We start from the raw sequence: 13,950 nt of genomic DNA, 5'->3' as shown, positions 1-13,950 counted from the left end.
TGCAGACAGCATAGGAGAGCCACCCAGAGAAGCCAGAGTTCAGTGGCCTCCTCTGTCCAATGCTGTCTGGAAGCCCACAAGTGAAGGGTGACATCATCTTCCCACTCATGAAGATGCCAACTCTTGCTTCAAGGGACAATCTTTTTAGCGACTCGGGAGCATTTATCTGTGCAGTATGAGCTGCCAGTCAAAAACTACTCCAGCTAGTAAAAATAATGGAGAAAGGAAAACTCACTGCATCATCCTGAAACCATGCCCACTACTGCTAAGGAGAAAACATGGTATCAGAGGAAGCGCTTCCTGTGTAGGGACCATTCACTGGAAGGCTTTGTGTAAACGCTGTCTGCTGAAAGATCCAACTACTGGTCAGTGATTGATGTTCCCAGGCCTTTCTGCTTGCTGGCACACCTCCAATGGGGCATCATTTTAGAGACATCGATCTTTATCCACAGAAGTGTGAACAGCAGTCATTTTTACAGCATTAGCTTAGCACACCGATGTCTGGCCTCACAGCACAGGCCCTACGGCACATCTCCAAGAACATTACACACAAACCTATTTCACCAGACCACAGGTCGTTAAGGAGGGTTTTTAGTGACTGTTAGCAGACTCTCAGGACTTGTTCACCCAATATCATCTAGATACATCTTTGATAGCTGAAGAATACTTCATCTGCTGGCACTGCCGCTGGTGAACAAATGGCACCAAGAAGGTGGAGGGCGTTGGTGGGTAACGCTGCAGGCAGGGGGTGCCCTGGAACACCAGAGCCCTGGGCCCTGCTCTGAGCTCTGTCTGACCGTGGCACAGCCTCAAGCAAAGCAGCTCTGCTTTCACATCCCAAATCTCTCTGTTCTGTTCTCTACATACCTGGTTTTTTTACAGCAGGAAGCATAGAATATGAACAGAACTTGCACAATGGGATCATTCTCCTAGGTGGCACAGTAACACCAATGTTGCTCAAGTGCTACAAATAGGGTCTTGAACAAAAAACTGCCAGAGAAAGCTGAAATTCAAATTCTTACATTTATCCAGATGTCCGTTGTTTCTTCATAAATAATGAAAGGTGTAATCGAATCTGGTACAGCATCGATAAGTTTCTGTCTTTCCATTGCATCATCTTCTGTGGGGATGAATAATGCAGGAGGGATCAAGACTATCTGAAGTCGAGTTTGGGAGCGATCCAGTAAGATGGACCAGATGCTGTTGAGGAGACGGATATTAGAGGAAATAGCACACAACCATGAGTATTAGACAGGTCTGAAAATCTCAACTCATTAACACTAGGCATTTTGAGGGACTCAAGAATGTTCAATTTCAGTTTAAGCACAAAGCCATGTGTAAAATTTCACCCACATAAACAAATATCTTCCATAACACAAGAACCTATTTCACTTCAATATTGCATAAGCACTGCAGGTTCAAAAGTTTAATTAATTCTATTCTCCCAGATTTGAATTGTGCTTTAAGGGAGAAAGAGAAGAGAAAAATCAGAGGGAATAATGAAGCAGAAAAATTTCAATTGAAATATCAGGAAACTTGTGAAAACACTAATGTCTTAAATCTGTCCCTGGCAGAGAGTAATACTGGCACCTAAATGGACTGGCAGCAGACCTGCCATACTGCTGATGGCTTTGCACATAGCTCTAACAGTAATCCCACAAAAAGCAAGATAATGTAGCAAATGCGTCCCTGCATTTCTTCCACATTTTGGGGGAAAAAAATAAATTAAAAAGGTGAAAGCCATCTTTAGATTCAAGAACTGAAGAAGGAAAACTCTGGAGAATCATAGCATTGTTTAGGTTGGAAAAGACCTTTAAGATCATAGAGTCCAACCATTAACCCAGCACTGCCAAGCCCATCACTAAACAATGTCCCTAAGTGCCACATCTACACATCTTTTAAATACCTCCAGGGATGGCGACTCAACCACTTCCCTAGGCAGCCTGTTCCAGTGCTTGACAACCTTTTCAGTAAGAAACCCTTTCAGAGAAGCTTCTGGTGAGTTAGAAACACTGTACTACATCATCTACAGGGTTAAAAATGACATGCAAATGTAAGTAGCACTTACAGCAGGTTTTCTGATCAGTAAGTCTGGTCAGCAAGGATGGTCCAGTGGTTAGGGTGCTAGCCTAGGGCCTGGGGGACCTGGGCTCATTTCTCTCCTCAGCCACAGACTTCCTGTGTGACCATGGCAAGTCACTTAGCCTCTCTGGGCTTCAGTTCCCCATCTGTAAAATGGGGATAATAGCACTGCACTCTCTCTCACAGGGATGCTGAGAGGACACATACATCAAAGGCTGTGAGTGCCCAATACCAAAGCAGCAGGGCCAGGTACCAGAGAAAGAGACAAGGAGGATGTTCTTTTGGTTTTTTGGAAAAATCATCCCTTTTGCACAAACAAGTTTGCAGCAATGTAAAAATGAAAGCAGGCTTAAGCTTGAAGAAGACAGAGACCACTACATTCTGCTTCTAACTGTATTGCCCCAAACCCTCTAAGCAGAGACAGGATTAACATACGCACTATTTTCCTTCTGGCGTCCACCCAGCTCTAGCAATGTACTCTACTCCTTCAAAGAGGATCTCGAACGGCTGAACTAGCTCTTTATCCACAACATCTGCAATCTGTTGACAAAGCAGCAATTCAGTGACACTGAGATGAACCCCCACAACCAGTTTTCATGCACGATGAGAGTCTGGACACAGAAGACTTCTTCTGTGTAGCTCATGCAATTTAGATTGTTCAGCCTTTGCAACACAGGGGATTCAACCCTGTCTGTAGCCAGACACCAGCATAGTAGGAGAGCTGCAGCACACTACCAGCACAGCCAGGGCTGGGACTTGAGAAACCTGGATGCTGCCCACAAATCCATCGTTTGTCTCGGACAAGTCACTTGAACATTCAGTTTTCCCATGTAAAGGGGAGGTGATTTGTACCGAGCTATTTTGTAAGGTGTTTTCATCGGTAGGTGTTGAACATCCTGCATGGCATCCAGTTATCAATGTGGTTCTAATTCATGATATGCAGTTCTGCAGTCTGTCCCTGCTGGCACCGGGAACAAGTCACAGTGGTACCCAAAGGGTACTGATGGCTTTCCCTGCCTTTGCTGGCTGATGTCAGCATCACTATCCCAGCAGGTGACTGTTGATGGCTGAAGTAGCTCAAGAGTAGAGAGAATCCAAAATAATATATGGCTGTTACTGTATCTGTTTGGTAAGATTAATTTCCCAACTGTCCAAAGATCTTGGACTGGACTATGGAAATTTCTGCACCAGTTAAAAAATCCTGGGGCAAAAGCAAAGCTCATCCCTTTCTATATGTTCACACTTTTGTAAAGTGATATGTTGTCTTTGCAATCAAATTTTCCCAGTATCTGCAGCCAATCAAGAGATCTGTCACATAAGAAGGTCTAACCATCCACACCTAAAATATTCTGCTCTGCAGCTGAGCTCATAAACCAGTGGTAGGGAAGGAAAGCATAGCCTTGAGAAATACTGCTGCACACACAGACACCAAGCATCTGCGTGGGAATGAGCCAAGTTCACTGCCTCCAGAGAAGCCATTAAGTTATCACAACCAAGAAAATTTATTTGTAATGAACTGGAAAATGAATTTTACCAAATAAGAATCACAGGAATTGTATTTATTTGGAAAACAAGAAGAACATAGAACTTACTCTGCCTTCCGCATTGATTGTCACTTCAGATATCTTGAAAGTGACCTTTGGATTTGCTGTACCTATAAAAACAGATGTTAGCAGTCAGGCACCAATTGTTTGCTTCCAAGAGGGCAGACTTGAACTGTGGATTATTGTGGTGTTATGAACTGTGGTTCTAGAACTGGAAAAGGCAAACAGCAGAATGCTCTTTGATCAAATAGCCTACTTGCACATGTTAGGGACAGCACAGAACCAGACAGGGAAAAATGAAACTGCAAATATGAGGCAGATTCCGATCTGATCAAGAGCCATGCTACTGTCACAGTCAGTCGTCTCTCCCACAATCAAAGAATGCATGTATTACTTGGAAGTAAATGCTCAGGAGTGATCAGAATAGCGAAGTAAACGTTGGTTTACTGTTTGGCTGTTATTCTCAAGGTGGTACATAGAAAAGTGGTCTAGTGCTAAAAAGCATCTGTGAAAATGAAACACTTAAAAACCTATTACCATGACTAGTGCAGTTAAGATAACAAAGCTACATATTTGTGTTGAACACTGAAAATCTAAAGTGAAGTCTTTACACAAAGTCTGCACGAAGCAGCAACTCAGCCTGCTGTACAGCACCTGCAGTGCTAAATGCTGGGGTGTGCTCCACAGCAAGAAAAGAGGGGCTAAAGAATAAAGCCACTGCCAGCTGATCCACAAGAAGCCACCTGTGGCAAATTCCATGTACTCTGAATATTCTCAATGCTCCTGTGAAGTACTCCCACTTCATTAACCTGGTTTACACCAAAAAACTGCGGCACTGAAGTGAAACAACTTGCCTTGTGCCACAGTGCCAGCCTGTTTAAGTACCTATCTTCTCCCTGGGAAGAATTTTCTCCACTACCTCAAGCTTTGCCCTCATAACCCACAGAAAAGGGCTATTGCCCCTGCAGCTCAGAAACTGAGGCCCAGAGATTAAAACCTAGATTTCAAAAGTTTTTTTAAAAGGAATTTGGACTTTGGTTGGCTCATTTTCCTGAACTGCTGAAACTTAGCATTGAGCAGAGCTATGACAAAATACTTTCAAAAATCTGGGTGTATACATGTGCCAAAAAAACATCAGGAGTCATCTCTCGCTTCCCAGGCTAATACTGAGCATTTCTTCCTCCTTGAAACAAGAAATAATCATAAGCAGAAAACTTTTCCCAGTGGATCAGGGAATCTGCAAGATCTGAATGAATTCTACAGCTTCGGAAGGTCAGCCAAAGAGAAGATATTTCTCCACAAAAGGAAGATTACAGGTACGAGGAAAGAGAATGTTATCTGTGAGCAACACACCCTGCTGTAAAAGCAGGGAAGTCTCAGAAGAACGAGGGCTGAACTGTTCAAACTTGGCCCATACACCTGACAGTAAATCAACCCTCAACAGCTCTACTGAAGTCCCACCTCCCTGCTTCCAAGACCACTCCACTTAATATGCTACAAGCCTGCCCTCACCCTTTACTGCTGAAGCCTCCAGATCATTTACTGTTTGAAAATATGACAACAGGCTGTAAGCATGCCGAGTTTGTTGTTCAAAGTCCAGGAGCAATCACAGAGACCAGAGTCCTTCAGAACTTGAACTGTCAGGGCACTGCCAGCAGCTATACAGAAACCCTCCCCCCAGAAAAATCAAAAAGCCATAATACTGCAGCTATTCCCTCAGAGACACAGGGCTGTAATGAGAATCAACTCCTCAACAACTCAGATCTGCCCGGATCTGAGACAGCAGCTCCAAAACAGTGACAATCAGATAGGGTTTCCACCAACTCCTGAGACACCAGACTCAGAGCTCTTAGAAATCATATGGTTGGAATATCAGCATGGTCACCAGTGACTAATCTAACCTCCACAGCAGCAGTTTCCCCAAACACATTTCCACCACCTGGACACCAATTCAAAGATGACTCAACACCTCTCCAACAACCCCCTGCTCCAGGCTAGAAGAGTCACTGCTGTCAGGCACATGGAATAAAATACATGTCTCCCAGAAACAGAGATGTAAGGGTCTCACCAGTTTTGGGGTACCGGAAGGAATCTGTTCTTCTTGTCTCCAGCATAGGCGATGTGACATGAATAATTTCCACCTCTGACTCATCATTTTCTTCATAAAGAATTCGAAGAACTTTACCTCCATCCAGTGCTGTAAATGAATTAACATTTCCTGGTCAGAACAGCTCTTAATATCAGTTATTGCAGTCATCAATAGTCTCACAGGAGCACAAGCTGGCTGGAAGGATGAATAAAAATCCAACAAAGTCTGTGATTCATGTTTCATTAAGCAAAACACTCTGAGAATCTCACAACTCCTACCATCGCTGTGAAAAGGAAAGCCTCTTCCTCCAATAACGTGCTCACGAGGCCACTGTAACATGCCCACTGCTGCAGATAGTTCAAAAGGAGCTATGAGTATAAGGCTCTTATCTTGCATAAAGACAAGTAACAGAGAAAAGTAACTCTGCACTGGACAGCACAGCAGGGGTGCCACCACATGCCTGTCAGGCATGCTGGATTCACCACACTTACTTGGCTGTGCCTTTGGGCTCCACCAGTAGCCAGTGTATCTGTCAAACTCCTCCTGCAGCACAAAAGTAGCCACGCCAGCAGATTTTGGATCCTCTTCAACATTGGCCAGTTCTAAAATAAGACACAAAAGAATTAGTTCATTGGGTACTGCAGAACCAAACTAGTTCTGCATTATCCCAAACATGGCCCAAGTTCATCCCCAGGGAACAATTACATGATAATAAATCTGACTTCTCATCAGATTTGTTTTCTGCTTCCACCCTGCTCTGTTCATTTATTTAGAGAGGATCTAATCCTCTCTGACATGGCAGCTTCTTTTAGGAAAAGAAAGCCATACTCCCTTCTTACTCCTACCCAAATAGTCTCTCTATTTTCTATGTACTAGTCAAAAAAAAGAAAATGTTCTCTCTGAGCTCACTGAATTGGAAACACAATTTTTAAGGAAAACAAAGAAAAAAAAACCCCAAACCAAACCTTTCTGAACAACTGAAACTACCAACATTCAGAAAAATGAAAGCATCAGTATTTCATTCACTGTACCAACCAAAAGTAACAGACTTACATAACATCTCAACATGCTGACATATCCATAGGCCTTCAATATTTTTCCTGTTACCCTGGAGGTAACTTAGCAGCGCTTCATAAATAATTATCATCTGAGAAGGAGTCATTGCTACCGTTTATTTTTAATGTACTTACATAATGTTTTAATATTTAACATTTAAATGAGCTAAAGCATTATTATAAAGTGTCAGAAATTTTAATTTAACTAAAATTTAAATGATACCGTTTAAATACAAAGTTATGATTTAAATACAGAACGCAATCCACTTCTGAAAAGCCTTTTATCCACAATTTTCAATTTTCCTTCCTCCGTGACACATGTCTAAAACAGAGCTGGAGAGAGTAAGAAGCAAGGACCCAAGTTACCGAGTATGAGGGGCCAGCAGAAGCCACAATGCTATTCAGAAACTGTCTATACTGTTTCTAAAAGGCCCTGCAGCCTGATTTCACTGACAGAAACTTTCCTCCAGTTCTATTCCACCCACAGCTCCTCCACACAAAAAAGGCTGTTCCAGTAAAAAGGAATGTTCTGTGTTTCAGGCGAAGAGCCCTTCCATATGCATTCAACAAATAACTCATTCTGCCACATTCCACAGTGCAGGGAGAAGAATCATCCCACAAGATCTGCACTAGAGGAAACATGTAGAACGTGACACACAAGGTGGTCACTCGCCCAGATTTCAGAAGAACCCCTAGTTCCATTGCTTAATTTTATCTAGCAAGAACAAGCGCAAAGGAGATGCAGATATTTTGATTCAGGATGCATTACCATTGTGCACAAATGTTAGCCTCCTTTCTTCTCTGGTTTCTATATTAGATATCCAGATGTCATTGCTATGGATAAATGCAATCCAATTTGGATCAGCTGGACAAAGCTTGGGATCCATCCGGATATTTGGACAACTGGTCTCTACCAGAATAGGTCTTAAAGGCTGTTGCTGTTTGAAAGAAAAAAAGAAAAAAAGCATAGTAGGCAATGATAACACACAGACACTTACATAAACTAACCTGGATTATCAGAAGGTCTCTAAAACCACAGTAATGTGGACACTGACTTCAAATGCACAGGTTTACAGAGGAATTTTAAACACAGAAAAAAACTATGCAGTTATTTTATAGGGAAACTTGTGCTTCTACCATGATTACACAGATCCCACCAGGGCCTCTTTCACCAGTGCTGAGGATTAGCCACAAATCAGAAGACAGCTTGCCTAGAGAAGCCTGGCACACTCTTAAAAACAGCACCCTAAAAAGGGGGTTGGCAGAACATACAATCTTGTCCTCCAAAAGCATCTCAGGGTACAGTAAATTCCCCCTGACAGCAGGGTTAGACAGACATCAAGCATCTGTTACGATAATAAGAAATTATTTCAGCTTTGAAGTCAAATTTCAGCACCAGCAGAGTAAAGGCTGCTTGTTTTGCAAGTTAAACAGCCAATCTTGTAACATATACAGCACTGACTGCTGAACGGTGACCTCTAAACCACAGCTTGGGAACAAAAGTTGCCTCTGATGTCACTTCTGACTACATGAAAGAGCATATAGCCTTTGTGTTGCTTTTTATTGCCATTGCTAAAGAAAAAGAAAAGAGATCAGGCGTTCTGTCCTGCTGTCACTGTTACCACCATGTCTGGTAATTCCCCACCCGAGTCTCTACAACCATGCAAATGCAGCTCTGCGGAGGACTCCTCCACATTTCAAGGGTTCTCAAGGCTACCTGCCATGTTAGTGCAACAATAACTAATGATCACGTCCTTTTGCTTTCACTCCAAGCCAAAGGAGCTTCTAGCCAGAGCAAAGAAGTACTGCAGTGAGACAGGAGATGAGTAAACTCACAGTGAATCCATGAGGGCCTCCGTCTTTTACATGATAAATTCCACTCCCCGCCTGAAACAGAAAGGTGCCACTTTCTCGGTGGTAATCGTAAGAGGCAATCCCAATGGTGCCAATTCGCTTCCTCTCCCGTAGCAACTCCTCTTCACGAGAGTACATCCCATAGTCCAGGATGGCCTGAATACAGGCAGAGAAGCACAATCAACACCTCTGCTCTGCACGTCCTACTATGCTGTCAGAGCGTCTCTACATGACAAGCTTTCAGCAGCAGATGGCTGTGCTGACATCTTCCTCCTCCAGACTCGTGCTGGCAGCTACAAGCTCGCTCCTGCTTGTGCCTCTGCCATCAGCACTTGTAGGTGCAGGCCATGATCAGACCCCACACAGCTGTAAACCAGATAGCCGCTCTTCCCATAGCAAGGCCAGCACCATTTCCAATATTCACTGGTCTAAGAAAGATCAGACCGAAGGTCTGTTATTTCTAGAATGAGCAGGAGAGTTTTTGCAAACTTTCGCAAAGATACGCAGTGACTGGTCAGGTGGGAGGAGAACACAGCATGAATCCTGTGTCTGGCTGACAGCCTCAGGAAATAACACAGGGCAAAATACACCTAATTCCACACGGGGTTTGTCCCACCTCCTCCAGCCTGTCACAGTGTCTGGGATGGGACTGATGCAGGCTTGCTATGTGCAGAGGTGAAAAGGGATACACACCCCAGTGAGTGGGAAAAGAATCCCTTGCTCTAGCATGAGTCGTGAAGCCACTGACTGATCCTCTGGGGGACTCAGCACTTCCCCCTGCAAGACAGTGATTATCAGAGACTACAGGCTCCTTCAACAATCCCCAGCATCTCACAGCAGAGAAACCGCTGCATATTAGCACTTGCAATCTCTGCCAGCAAAGGAAGAATCATCCAGCGCACAGCTGTTATGGCGTACAAGGGCTGTAACTCCAATCACTGGTGAGAATGCTGTGCTTGTTTTAGAGATGGCTGCAGTTAGCCAAGTACAAGGAGAATCTTAAAATATTTGAGACAATAAACTCCAAAATTTAATAACGGCTTATAGGTGCAACCCCCAAGTCCGTGTACATGCCACGCTTCCAAGAAGCAAGAAGGAAATCAGGACCCACCGGAAAAAGATCCAAAAGAGGTTTCCAGGAAAGCAACAGGACAGCAGCTTTGTTTATGGTTTTGGGAATTTCAGAGTAGAAGAGCGTATTCTCCCTGTTCTCGCCAGACATTGCTATTGTGAAAGCGTGGAGAGAAAAAAAAAAAAAAAAGTATGTTAGCTTTCTGTTATTAATCCAAATACTCTCAAAGGATGCCCAGGAACAGTTTTCACGGGCCCTTCCTACCAGACAAAGTACTTATGGTCTCTGCGCTGCAGCCCTGCTTTGGGAATTCCCTGCTTCACAGAAACGCAGGTCACAGAGAAGGCAGAGAACAAGGAACTACACCCAGGCTTACTGCATGATGCCTGAAGCATATGTGTGTCTTCTTGAAGGCTGGGGGCCCTTTTATTTTATAAGCTTTTAAAATCAAGGAGGGCCTTTCTGCTAATTCCCCTGGCTAGAATACACCGTGATGCAGCTTGTGTTTGAAAGATAATGCATCTTTAGGAAGGTTTGAAAGTTCCTTTCCTGCTCCTCTCCCTCAGTGCTATTTAGATTTCTGAAAGCTCCTGCCAAGGCACATGGGGATTGGCCCAAAGGGAGCCAGATGTGCCCCGGGGAAGGCCAAGTCTGATCTGTAGCTCAGGAAGTGGCCTGTAGGAAGGCAGAGCTCAGCCTTAACCCACCCTCAATGTGTTTGAACTCAGCATCATCCAAGGGTTATGACCCCCATCCTTTGAAAAGGGGAAAAAGGAGACAGATCAGCAGCTTTCTGTGTCACTGCACAGCACATACAAAGACTCTGTGAATCACAAATCAGAGCTTAAGCGCACGCAAAGGGGCTAGAACATGGTTCTTGCTCCTCAGCCCTTGCTCTAGCCATTGCTTCTCCCTCAACTCAGTTTTTCATGGACTTATGTTCAGCTAGTGTAGCTTTGGACAAAAGCATTCCTCTGCCGTAAGGCCTGCTCCAAAAAGCCACTCAGAAGGTTGCTCACTGTATAATTTACAGTGCCAAATCACTGCAAGCACAGCTGCAATTTAGAAATGCAGACATATCAAGGGAACACTAATTGGTGAAACAATGCAGAAGTGACAATAATAAGGCCAAGAACAATAAATTACATTAAGTTTTCCATTATCAAGACCAAAAATGTTGAGGAAAATAGTTACTCTTGCCCTGCCCTACACTGCTATTTATTCCCCACAAGATCCCTGGAAAACCTACTCCATCAGTAGCTGAGACACAAAGGAATTCCAAAATTACACTTATAATCTGCTTTGGAAGGGAACTTTGAAGGACAACAAGGTTCTACTCACCAATCCTAATTAAGAGAAAGGAAATCAAACCTACACAGTTTTTGGAGAGGGGATCTCATACTTGGGAGTGAGAGAAAACAGACCGAACAGACGTAACCTGTCCTCCCAGCTAGCGAACATGCCCCAAAGGACACTTCACTGTCCTCTTCCAGCTCTAACAGGCCTAATGAGTTACCTCCAACTACACCATTTCTGTGAGAGATTAAATTGCAAGTTCTAATGAGACATTACCATCACAAACACGACATTTGACCAGCCAATCTGCCCTGAAATCCATTTTAACCACCAGAAACATCCAGCTCTCAAGAACAGTCAAACCCAAACAGCCTCTGCAGTGACTGTTTAATCAAGAGGCAGGCTGTCGCAGCAAGCTTACCCAGATAGTAGATCCTATCGGAATGAGGTCCTTCAGGATCATTTTTCTTCACAAATGTGAAGTCATGAGGGGCTTTTGCCATCATGTATCCATGATACTTTCGCGTATCTGTGAGCAGTTTTCGAAGCTGGCTCCATGAATGTCTCTCTACATAGAAAGGTTCCAGTTTTGGCTGCTCCTCTCTCTGGACCTGCTCCTCACAGCCCGCAGTTTCAAAGATTTCAAGGCCCGGCTGTTCAGTTTCCATGGCTGCTGCCATGTTGCATGTTTCTGGAAGAACAGAATAGCAGAGGTTCAGCATTGCCTTTCAGCAGCCCAGCAAACATTCACTTCAGACTCCCAAAACACACCACAGCAAAAGCGCTATAAGAAAATCACCATTTCATGGCGGGGGTGGGGAACCCACAGCAGAATGAAGAGGACTAGGAAAAAGATTTCTGCTGTGGAACACAGGCTGCTGTCACTCATCCTTTCAGAATGGGAATAAAAACTTCATAGAGCCACACAGATTTATTGCTATTTGCATTTCCCACGCCCCCATATACCAACTACTTAGTTCACGAAGTGGATAAATTCCTCCCATTAAGCTCCTATCTGCTCCTTCCTCCGTGTGAACTGTACAAATGTCATCTTGCTACACCGATACCACAACAGGGGATGATTAGGACTGTAGCACGACCTGGAACAACCAGCTGCTTAGGAGAAACAACATTAGTAGTTGATTTGGAACCACCGAGCCATACACACATCATGAGCCCAGGCAACTGCATGCCCACATTCCCATTATTCTCCTATAATTTCTTGGGTTTGTTTGCATCTCCTTTCAAACAAAGCTTGGAAGGGTCTAGCAACGATCATCATTATTATATCAGGGATTTATATCACAGGGATATAATTACAAATACTGTACGGATAAGACTCTTCCAGAAGCATGAGGCGATACCAGAAGAAAGGGGACACAGTGAAAAAAGCATTTTCCAAATAGGTTTATCTGCAGGATAAGTCTTATCCTTCTGAACAGGTTGTTAATTTAGCAGATATCTCTTCCTGCAGTCAGCTGTATAGTCTACAAAGTATATCTGAGCTAGAATTAACAGCCCAGATGTCTGGCAAGAGGAAACCAAACCAAGCCCTTCTACTGTAAATCCCAGATCTGAGGACAGGTTCAAAAGCATCCAAACTATAAAATCCCACCGCAGAGATCATTACCGGGGAGACCAAGGCATAAGGATTGTCAAGTCTCAAAAGGAGGGTTCTTTCTATATATAGAATGGAAATACTTCACATTTGTTCTGCACACTGCTAGGGTTGAGCCTGGTGGCTTGAGCCTGACAGAAACACTTATGCAGACTAAGTAAAGCATTCCCGTTGAGCAAACAGGTACTAAAGGACCACCAGATCTTGAGGCACGGGCTCAGGCAGCTGTGCCGCCTGAGACAAAGCTCCCTGACAGACTAGCTCTCCTGCAGCTGACAGATCTCATCACAGAAAAACAGACGACCTACACCTCTGGACCAAACCCAGTTCAACACAAACTGCTAAAAGCAAAGCAGAGCATGTCTGGATTAAGTGTTTGGTTCCATCTTTGACAATACAAACACAGGCTTTCTTTTGTCCAAGCTATTTACAACACAAAAATACAGCAGAAATTAAACGTCCCTGTAAAACTAGAAGGAGAGTCCAAACACATATACAAAACAGTGCTCTGTTCAGACAGCATTAGAAACTGAGAATGAGACTTCAAATCCCCATCGCAAAACTCTTATTTAATTTGCAGGATTCCAACAAAGAAAAATCTCCTTTCCCCACCTATACCCAGATACTGGTATGTCTTAACATGACCTACCTCTCAAACCTCCCTCCCAATAAAAGATAAAATCCGAGAGGCGTAGACTTTAACGAGCAAACGAGAGAACATCCTGATGTTAACCCAGGGTAACGCAAGGACCTGCCCCTCAGGAGATCACTGCGGGATCTCAACTGCAGGCACCTTCTGCTAGGTGAAGCATTTCATTTCCACCTTCCCGCAGCCAACAATGAGAGCCCGCCCCATCCCTCGCTCAGGGTGCGAAGCACTACAACGTAGGACACCTCGCACACCCGCAGGGCACGCCAGAGGTGCAGGTCGGGCCTGAGCGGGGTGAACGGCCACGGGCCTGCCCTTGCCGCCGAGGTCTGATCCCGGGAGGGGCCCTCCACCGCCTGGAGCAGCGGGCAGGCCTGGCCGGGGGCGGAAAGCCAGGCCGCCCCCGGGCAACCCCCACGCCCACCCTCACCTCACCCCACGAGGTCCCAGCAGCTCCCTCCAGGACGGAGGCGGCGGCCCCGCTCCCGTAAGACCCACCTCCACCGGGAACCCCGGGCCCCAGGAGGGTCCTCACCCACCCCGGTACTCACGGCGCTCCGCAGCGGCGATGCTGCCGAGCCCAGCCGAGCCGCTTCCGCTTCCGCCAGGAGGGGCCGCCGGGCCGCGCTGGGCGAGGGCGCCCCCTGCATGCGGGGAGGAAGCGGCGGCGCCGCACGTGCCTCAGCCGCGC

The 13,950-nt window shown here is 45.0% G+C and overlaps 1 protein-coding gene across 6 annotated transcripts in view; it reads right to left on the bottom strand.

Annotated features, from left to right (window-relative positions):
* The window catches only part of DPP8 (dipeptidyl peptidase 8), a 29,000-nt gene extending 15,125 nt beyond the window's left edge, over positions 1–13,875 (bottom strand). For 2 of the 6 annotated variants that reach the window (XM_040601294.1, XM_040601297.1), the window contains exons 1-10: positions 13,811–13,875; positions 11,414–11,683; positions 9,736–9,848; positions 8,607–8,780; positions 7,540–7,708; positions 6,207–6,317; positions 5,695–5,823; positions 3,675–3,736; positions 2,522–2,622; positions 1,023–1,200 (exon numbers count right to left, since the gene is read on the bottom strand). In XM_040601294.1, the coding sequence (XP_040457228.1) occupies positions 1,023–1,200; positions 2,522–2,622; positions 3,675–3,736; positions 5,695–5,823; positions 6,207–6,317; positions 7,540–7,708; positions 8,607–8,780; positions 9,736–9,848; positions 11,414–11,672 (1,296 nt within the window). In that variant the 5' untranslated portion in view covers positions 11,673–11,683; positions 13,811–13,875. Of the gene's footprint in view, positions 1–1,022; positions 1,201–2,517; positions 2,623–3,674; positions 3,737–5,694; positions 5,824–6,206; positions 6,318–7,539; positions 7,709–8,606; positions 8,781–9,735; positions 9,849–11,413; positions 11,684–13,757 lie in introns of those variants that run through there. The other 4 variants (XM_040601295.1, XM_040601296.1, XM_040601300.1 and 1 more) reach the window with 4 other exon arrangements.
* Positions 13,876–13,950: the final 75 nt, after the last annotated feature.

Source organism: Falco naumanni, chromosome 7 (genome assembly GCF_017639655.2).
Source record: "Falco naumanni isolate bFalNau1 chromosome 7, bFalNau1.pat, whole genome shotgun sequence".
NCBI classification, from domain to species: Eukaryota; Metazoa; Chordata; class Aves; order Falconiformes; family Falconidae; genus Falco; species Falco naumanni.
This window is presented reverse-complemented; position numbering and strand designations above follow the sequence as displayed.